The sequence below is a fragment of the Pteropus alecto genome, unplaced genomic scaffold (assembly GCF_000325575.1).
Source record: "Pteropus alecto unplaced genomic scaffold, ASM32557v1 scaffold213, whole genome shotgun sequence".
Classification (NCBI taxonomy): domain Eukaryota; kingdom Metazoa; phylum Chordata; class Mammalia; order Chiroptera; family Pteropodidae; genus Pteropus; species Pteropus alecto.
Window position 1 is genome coordinate 5,090,361 of NW_006434829.1, and position 9,085 is coordinate 5,099,445.

General features: G+C 52.2%; 1 protein-coding gene across 1 annotated transcript in view; it reads left to right on the forward strand.

Moving 5' to 3' along the window:
• Positions 1–3,242: 3,242 nt before the first annotated feature.
• Positions 3,243–9,085, forward strand: part of MORN3 (MORN repeat containing 3) — a 7,095-nt gene continuing 1,252 nt past the window's right edge. The window contains exons 1-3 of the mRNA XM_006910008.1: positions 3,243–3,583; positions 6,726–6,883; positions 8,446–8,605. Of these exons, the coding sequence (XP_006910070.1) occupies positions 3,439–3,583; positions 6,726–6,883; positions 8,446–8,605 (463 nt within the window). The 5' untranslated portion in view covers positions 3,243–3,438. The remainder of the gene's footprint in view (positions 3,584–6,725; positions 6,884–8,445; positions 8,606–9,085) is intronic.

The window sequence follows — 9,085 nt, forward strand, 5'->3', positions numbered from 1 at the left end:
CTTGGTGAATTATTGAGCAACTATTACGTGCCAGGCATTTCTCCTAGGTCTTAGAGAAATGGCAGTGGAAAATACACAAAAACTTCTTGGACTTCAAAGATGGCAACGTAATAATTGTCGAATACAGGCCGAGGTTATGTAACAGGTATTCGTTGCATTATGAGTTATGTTTTTCTGTGCGTTTAAATTTTTCACTTGAAAATCGGAGGAAAAAAATCTTTGCCTTCGAAGAGACAGACAATAAATAAGGGATGTGTGTGTGTGTGCATGTGTGTGCGTGCGTGCGTGTGTGTGTGTGTGTGTGTGTGTGTGTACAATGGTGCTAAGTAGTAAAAGGAGCCTGACAGAGGAATGATCCTGGGAAGTAATTCGGAGATTTCAGTTTTCAGTGCAGTGGACCAGAAACTCCTCACCGAGGTGATGTTTGAGCAAAGCCCAGGCTGCTGCTACCTGGAGGAAGAGGAGTCCTAGCGGAGGACACAGAAAAGGCGAAGGCCGAGGCAGGTACATGAGTGGGACTGGGTGCTGCCCAGGAGGGATCAAGGTCAGGCAGACAAGGGGAGGGAGGTGGCAGATGAAGTAGGGCTTTGAAGGCCTCCAGACTGTGGCGTTTCCTCTGAGTGACAAGCAGAGCCGCCATAAGGATGTGAGCTGAGGAGGAGTGACCTGGGCCGACTTGGGTCCGTGCAAAATGTATGCATCTTGGAGGGGCTGTAAAACTTCCCTCGGATTCTCAAAGGTGTCCAGTAAACCCTCGGAAAACTAAAAAGCGGGTGCGATGTTGGTTTTACCTCCAAATTTTGCTGCTTAGTCTTTGCATCTTGGCAGAAGAGCCTTCGACCCTTTCCTGCCTGTTTCGGGCGTTGTATTTGCTCTGGGGAACCCCTGACGGGAGCGGGGAGGGGGCAGGAACCTCTGGGGCACACCTGGGCACACCTGGGCACACACTCCGCGGATATCGGGTCTCCCGGGCTCGCCCATCAGCCTTCGGTCACAGATGGGTGCACCAGCTGGGACTCGACCTCCACAGGACCGAAGACGCCCTCCCCACACGCCCGAGGGTCCGCGCCCTTCCCCACGCTTGGCCGGGGAGCGCACGGTCTCCGCAGGAAGCTGCAGGCACTGCCGGGTGGCTTTGCTGGGGCCCCGCGTTACCATAGCGACCTTGGCCGGGTCTGGGACGCCGGAGCGCACGCTTCTGGCCGCGACTGACTGAGGCTGGAGGCTGCGACCCCACTGCCCTCTCCTGGGGACTCCGCATCCAGGCTCTGCCTCGCAGGGGAGCGCAGGTGAGAGGACTCAGGGGCACCGGGGCACCGGGCGGGGGTTCGGGACTGACCTCCACCCCCTGGGCTCGGCCCCTCCACCTTCCATTGCGATAATTATTGTTACTCAGTATCTAAACACCCCGGGCGGAGTCTTCCTATCAGCAGCTCGTGTATTAAGGCAGCAGCCTCCTGTGGAGTAGAACCGATGTGCCCGAAAGGTATGGGGCAGAGGATGAGTTTATATTACACTGAAGAGGCATTAAGTAACTAACTCCCAGTGACATCTTAAGGGAGTTACTAGATTTTAGTTCTCCTGCAATTCCGAGGAAGCCAAGGAGCTAGCGTCAGTTTGGGACTCATATGGCATCGACACCTTTCTAACACCTGCTAATCTCGATCTAAGATTTAAATTAGTTTCCTTTTAGTATTTTTATTTTTACAGTTACCTTCTCCTTAGAATACCTGATACTGTTTTTTCACTTATAGTAATGCTATATAAGGTCTCTTTCTTGGATAAATATATTATTTTTTACAAGTTAATTTAAATATCAAGATTCATCATAATAGAGGTGGTCCTTGGAAATGAGATAAAGCACACTAAGTTTAGGGCCTGAGACTGTTTCCCCGCTCCCAGCTTTCGCCCTTGCTGTTTTCGTTGGCTGGAGTGACTTTCCCTATTTCTAGGCACGATTGTCAAAATCGGTACCAGCCCGGTGCGGTTGGTCTGTCGGGTCAGACTCCCCCAGGCCCTGCTGTAGGCGGACAGAAGGAATACCTGTGTGGGCGGGGCCCAGCGCAGAATGAAAATGCAGGGCCCTGGCTCAGAAAGTGTAAGTTCGAAATGGTGACAGCGGAGCAGGAAACCAAGCACGGGCCCTTCTAAAGGCAGGGCCCTGGGTGACTGCTCGGGTTGCACACGCGTGACGCTGGTCAGGGGGGTAGGGGTGGGGGGTGCCTGGGACACGGTATCTCCTGGAACCAGCTCAGCCCTGAGGTCATTCTGATTGGTCAGTCCTCTGCATGCTGATAGTCACTCTAGCCCTTGCTGCTAGCACTGCTGGGGTGTGTGTGTGTGTGTGTGTGTGTGTATTCCCCCAATCCATGGAGCAGAATAGATAATTTTTGCTGAAGGGGAACAGGGATCCCCAGCTTTAGAGGGGCCCATCTTTATCACCTTGTACAAGCCCCATGGAGACAGACAGAAAGACAGGAACATCTATACTGGGGACATGAAGCGCACAGTGAGGGGAGGGGCCCTAGACACTCAAAGTCTCTCTACAACCCCACCAGGAAGGGCGGGCAGGAGAGCCCCGGGTCTGGTGGAAAAACCAGGTGATGAGGCAGACAGGTCGGGTGCCCAGGCAGTGATGAGAGGTCAGAGGTAGAAGGGTGACCAGTCATCCTGGTGTGCCTGAGACTGTCCCAGTTTTAGCGCTGCAAGTCCAAGGCCCTAGGAAACCCCTCAGTCCTGAGCATGCGGGGACACTTGGTCACCCTGAAGGCAATATCTTTGTGGGCTCTCCTGACAGCTTGCAAATCCCTGCAAAGCCAGCCTCTGGGCTTTTCCACCTTCCTATCCACCTGACAGGTGACACAGAACCAAGAGGGCTAAAGTGCTGGGTGCCAGGCCCGTGTGTGTGTAAGGGGGTGTCCCTGTGGGAGGTGCCATAGCAGCTGTCTGCCAGCCCAGAGCAGCCTGGGTACCCCAACTCTCACTCCCCTGAAGTGGGTCCCAGTGCTCACCACTGGGGCCTCCAGGTCACGCTCTAGCCTTAAGGCCAGCATCCACTCTGATTGGTCATCCTGGTTATTAAATGTGTGACTGTCACCCCCTGCCCAAGGGCAGATTCTTCCTAATGCCATCACAAACCCAAGTGCTGTACTGGTTTCCCTGGGTTCCACAGCAATTGTGTCATCAGACCCCTCCCCCCAGGGGGGCCCATGGAGAAGCAAGGGAGGGGACGGCCGAGGGTCAGCCCGGCACAGAAGGATCCCCTCTGAGGGCAGCTCTTCGGCCCCAGGGACCCAGAACACACATGACTCACGCACTGGAGCTCAGACAGGTGCCTCCCCAGGAAGCCGCAGAACGCTGGCATAACGCAGGGCGTGCTGAGCCCCTGATGTCCCCAACCCTTTGCCAGCACCCTCTGGCCCTGCAAAAGCAGCCAACATGCCTATCTCCAAGTGCCCGCAAAAGTCAGAGCCTCTGTGGAAGGGATGGGACCAGAAGGCCCAGAAGAACGGACTGAGGCACCAGGTGTATGCTGTCAATGGCGACTGCTATGTGGGCGAGTGGAAAGACAACATGAAACACGGTGAGTGGGGGACCCTCGGGGGCTCCAGTGGTGAGCGTGGGTTATTGCCCAAAGAAGCAGCACACAGAGCTCACTGAGGACATAAGACGTGTCTCTGAGGCGCCTCCAAGGGGCGAATGATGACCTGGATCATCCAGGGGCCTCCACATGCCGCGGACTCTGGAAAGGAATTCGGCCCTGACTTTAGGTGAGAGAAGGTCTCAGGGACCAGCAGGGCACAACGCAGTCTTGAAACACCAACCCTAGTCACAGCCGGGGGTCTGGGGACTCCAACTCAGTCCCTACCCTCTGAGACCTGGGCCAAGCATGGGGCTGGCTAGCAAGAGGGAAAGGCGGACCGCAGAAACCAGCTTGCAGTTGGGGTTCTGGTCTTCAAACTCAGCCCTGATATGGGGTCTGACCAATAGGCGGTGAGGGAGGACCCCGTCTCCCTAAGCAGCTGGGGGCTCAGACTTTAACTGGACTGGGCTCTGGGTCTAACCAGCAGGGGGCACAGGAGTACTTGTGACACAAATTAAATGGTGAAGAAAAAAAAGTTTTTATTTAAAAAAGGTGGCATGACTTCTCACTCCAATCTGGCGATTCCAGATTCTATGCTCTTAACCACTTCTCTCCTGCCTTCCTGAGTGAGGAAGTGCTTTGGAGCCCATGAATCTGGGCCAGAATCTCGGCACCACTAACTATGATCTCGAGTGATCACTATACCACTCGGCCTCAGTTCCCCGATCTGTAAAATTGAAATAATAGCTACCTGTAAAGATAAGAGATGCTATCTATCAAGTGTGTAGCCCAAGGTCTTTGCAGAAGGGGAAACATCTGGAATGTTCCCTGAGAGCTGAGCATGGTAGGGATGCTACTCAGAACCTTCCTTGTCCGAAAAGCCTTCCGAAGCTGACCCCACCCAGTGTGTGACACGACACCCATTCTCAGCACTGATTTAAACGCCAGGCTTTATGTGGCTGCTCAGAGCTCTGTGTGTGGTTAAAGATGCCTGCCGTATGCTTCAGTCTTTGTGGGCAGCATGTGGTGTAGACAGGGCCCTGGACTTGGAGTCAGGACCCTGAAGTTCTGAGCCTAGTTCTACTGCTGAGTAGTTGTTTGACTTTGGGTAAGTCATTTCTTATTCTCTGGATCTCGGCTGCCCCACCTGCAATATGCTCTTGTAGGCTGGTGTGGCCTTCTGAGCTCTTCTCCTGTGTGAGTCCCGCTGCCCCTCACCCCCTGGAGGCATAGAGCTGTTGGGGCTGGGGCTGCAGAAAGACCTGTCAGGGACTCAAGGGCCAGACCCCACCTCTCTCAAGACGCGCCTTTCGCCCAAGCTGAAATGAGTTGCTGTGGTATATGCAGACTGGAAGAGATTAAAATAAAAAGTCATCATGCAAGGCCAGGATGGAGTGGCTCTGGTGGTTCTCCAGATTCTCATTCATTCACCCCACTAACGCTCACTGGCGCTCCTAGTCCATGCCAGGCCCTGGACTGGGCATCTGGCATGATCCCAACCACAGGGAGCTTCCAGTCTCACAGAGAACCTGCACGATAGGTAATAACCCATTTTATAGATGAGGAAACTCAGATTCAGGGAGAGAAAGTGACTTACTCAAGGTCACATGGCTAATAGTAGTGACATCAGGCTGTGAGGGGACCAGAGAGGGACATGAAAGGGGCCATGAGAACATAGTCAGAGAGTGACGTTTGAGCTGAGCCCAGGAGAATCAGAATGATTAGCTAGGCAGAGGGGCATGTCTTCTAGACATGGGATCACAGTGCAGGGATGCTGTGCGGTATTAGGTCTTGTTCAAGGAACAGACTGGAAGCCAGTGGGGCTGGAGCAGGGAGAGCAAGAGGAGAGAGTGGGCAGGTCAGGAAAGCCAAGCACTTAGAGCCTCACTGGCTATGGTAAGTTTTGCCTTTATCCCGCAGGAAAATAGTCTCATTGGACCAACTTAATAAGATTTGAGCAAAGATTTGCAGGAGGTAGAGTGAGTGAGTATTTGGGGAAGAACATTCCAGGTCAAGGAACAAGCAGATGCCAAGGTCCTGGGGTAGAATTACATCTGGTGGGTTCCAGGAACAACACGGAGGCCATAGTGGTTGGATGGCAGTCTGTGGAAGGTGGGAGTGGAGGACACAGAAAGGGCTGGAATAGTATGAGATGGGTCTCCAGGTGTGTTAAAGAGAACTGAAGAAACATGCAGAACATTTTCTAGAAACTGTCAATGAAAGAAATTCCGAGCCTAAAGAAAGAGTTTATTATGAGCCAAGGGTTTTGAGGCTAGTCCAGGAAGCAAAATTTCAGGGGACTGAGAAAATGCTCCTGAGAATGGTAGTTTTGCAGCTTATTTGATACATTAGAATCAAAGGAGAAGATGTAAGTCAGGTGCATGAAAGCCATTGGTGGTAGATTAAGGTGAGAGAAAGCAAAGCGGGGAAATCTCTAGGATTGGATAAAAAAATTAAAATGGAGATACATACTTCTTTTACATGGGTGGCTGCAGGATAGTTAACATTTCATGAACACAGTTTACAGAAGTATGCAGGTAAAAGATAGTAACGAGGAATATTGAGGTTGTCTTGCTCCACATCAGGGTCTGGAGGAGACTGTTTTGACGTCTTAAGTATGTTATCCTAGATGCACACGAACAATGGATAGGGCTTGTTCGAGGTAGGGATTCATCTATCATACAGGCCTTAGGATGAGAGTTCCCACCATAATTCACTCAGTTAGGATTTTTTTTAATGATCAAAACACCCTTTGTGGTTATTTTTAAGTATCGAGCTTGTCAGGCTTGCCAAAGTAGCCCCCTTTTGTTCACCAAACCCTGGCCATCTGGCGTATCCCTTCCATATTATTAAGAGATGAAGCCGAAATGCTGAAGGGGCAGATTTCTACTTGGGTTTGCTATGTCAGTCTGGGTTCAGGGCAAAGGGCTGGAGAACCACTATTTGTAGAAATTGGAACTTTCTTGGGTTTTTCCCAGGTGCTGGGGGTCTAGAGACAAGGCACAGACCCTGTCCCAGCCCTCAAGAGTCACCTAATCTAGGGGCCCCTGAGGCCTAGGCAGACCTAGCAACTGCCCCCCAGCAACGCTCCCAGCCCCATGGCGGCCATGTCTGCAGTACTGGCCCATCTGTGTGTCATCAGGAAAAGGAACAAAGATCTGGAAGAAGAAAGGAGCCGTCTATGAGGGGGACTGGAAGTTTGGGAAGCGAGATGGCTATGGCACCCTCAGCCTTCCCGATCAAGAGACAGGAAAGTACAGGAGAGTATACACGGGCTGGTGGAAAGGCGATAAGAAATCGGTGAGTTGTTCTCATCATGCCCTGGGGTGTCGGCCAGGCTAACAGCAGGCTGTGTGTGTGTGTGTGTGTGTGTGTGTGTGTGTGTGTGTGTGTGTGTGTGTGTGACTTAAAGATCTTTAAAACTGCCAAGATAATTACAACAATAGAGATCATCTCTGGATGGTGTGAGAGAGGCCTGGGAGAAGGGAGGTGTTGAAGGGAGGAGAACAGGGGTACTGTGTGGGTAGGAGAAGGAAGGGGTGGGGTAATCATCAAGGCTTCTCAGAACAAAACTCAGGAAACAGGAAGCCAGAGGAGAAGGCTCAAGGAGGAGCCTGTGACACCCCGTGGCTATAAGAAGCCAGCCAGGCTGTATGGGGGTGAATTCTCCTCCCCCTTCTGGTTTCCTGGCTTTCTTTTCCCTGAGCAGCCCTTTCTGAGAATCCTCCTTCTGTCGGGTGAGGATAAGAGACGTGTAGGAAAAGTGGGAGCAAGAAAGCTGAGGCCACACCCTTAGCTATAGGACAAGAGAGGAAGGTCTCAGGTCCCAGAGGTAGAAGCCAGGCAGAGGCGTGTCCTCAACCCATAAATGCCCGAATCCTCACCATAGGTCATGGGGACAGATAAAAATACAGTATCGCCATGGAGCAACTGCTGATGCAATCCTGGAACGAGATATGGTCCTTCATCTCTCACATCATCACCATCGCCATCACCATCATTATTATCATTCCCATTTTATCTATGAAGAAACTAGCTCAGAAAGATGATGTGCCTACCTGGGGTCACATTTCTGGCAAGTGGTAGAGCCCATGATTTCATGAATTTTGCTCTCAAATTGCTTATTTATTGGCCAGTGAGGAGAGAGATCCCCAAATAAACAGCTTACATACAATATGGTGTTAGAGTATTTCACAGACAGCCCAGAGGAAGATCATTGAGCATTCAAGGCAGGCTTCCTGTAGGAGGGGACACGAAAAGATGCAAAGAGTTAACCAGGAAGAGAAAAGAGAGAAAGGGAAGTAGCAAAGGAGGCAGAAGTAGCAAAGGGAAGGATATGTCAGCAGAGCGTGTGTGCCCACAGGGGTGGGGGCCTCGGAGGAGAATCAGAATTTTGAGGGGGAGACTTGGACTGCTGGCTCGACCTCCTTAAGTGTGATCTGCTGGGAGTCCATGATTCTCTGTGGTTGGACGTTAATGGTGGTGCCGATGCTCATTTTTCTGAGGAGAAAGTTTATAGCTTTGATCTGATTCTCAGAGGCATCAGAGTTGGGGAGATGGGCGATGTAAAGATCCTTCTTGTTGTTGACTGGAGGATGCAGCGGGGGCGGGGAGAATGGGAGAGTAGAGGAGTGGGGGACCAGGGAGGAAGGGAGAAATGATGGGCTACATGAAAGCGGTCGCAGAAGGACAGACAGAAATGGACAGCCTCGGGCGACTTAGCAATACACGACCATCGGCTTGGGTGGAGGACTGAGGGAGGAAGCAGAGAAGTCCGGGTGTGTGGCATGGGTGCCAGGGAGGACGATAGGGCTTTCCTAGTAGCGGGGGCGGCGTGAACAGGGATATCTTCGTGCTTTCAGGGCTATGGGATCCAGTTTTTCGGACCCAAGGAGTATTACGAGGGTGAGTGGTGTGGCAACCAGCGCAGCGGGTGGGGCCGCATGTACTACAGCAATGGCGACATCTATGAGGGCCAGTGGCGGAACGACAAGCCGGACGGGGAGGGCATGCTGCGCCTGAGTGAGTGCCCCTCCACGCCGCCCGGCCCCGCCCACCAGGCCGCGCCCCGCCCCCTCTCCTCAGAGCCTCCTTGGCCACGCCACGGCCACGCCCCAAGGCCACGCCCCCAAATGCCTGTGGAGTGGGTTAAGGTGAAGGACAGAACCAGATCCCTGCCCTCAGGGAGCTTATACTCTAACAGGGGAGGCTGGCGATAAATATAAACAATTAAGACATTTTCTTACGGTCATAACAGTCATAGCCTACACTTACACAGCACTGAGCTCATTAACCCTCACTGCGACGCTGTAAGATAGGTACTTTTATCGCCCTCACTCTACAAATGAACTGAGGCACAGAGAGGTTACTTGCTCAAGGTGACACAGTCTGTTAGAGTGCTAAGGAATTAGATATAGGAAGGCAAGTTGGAGGATGACAAAGGAGTTGGGGACAGGGGTTATTTAGATTGACTTGCGGGTCAGAGGTCAGGGAATGCCTCCC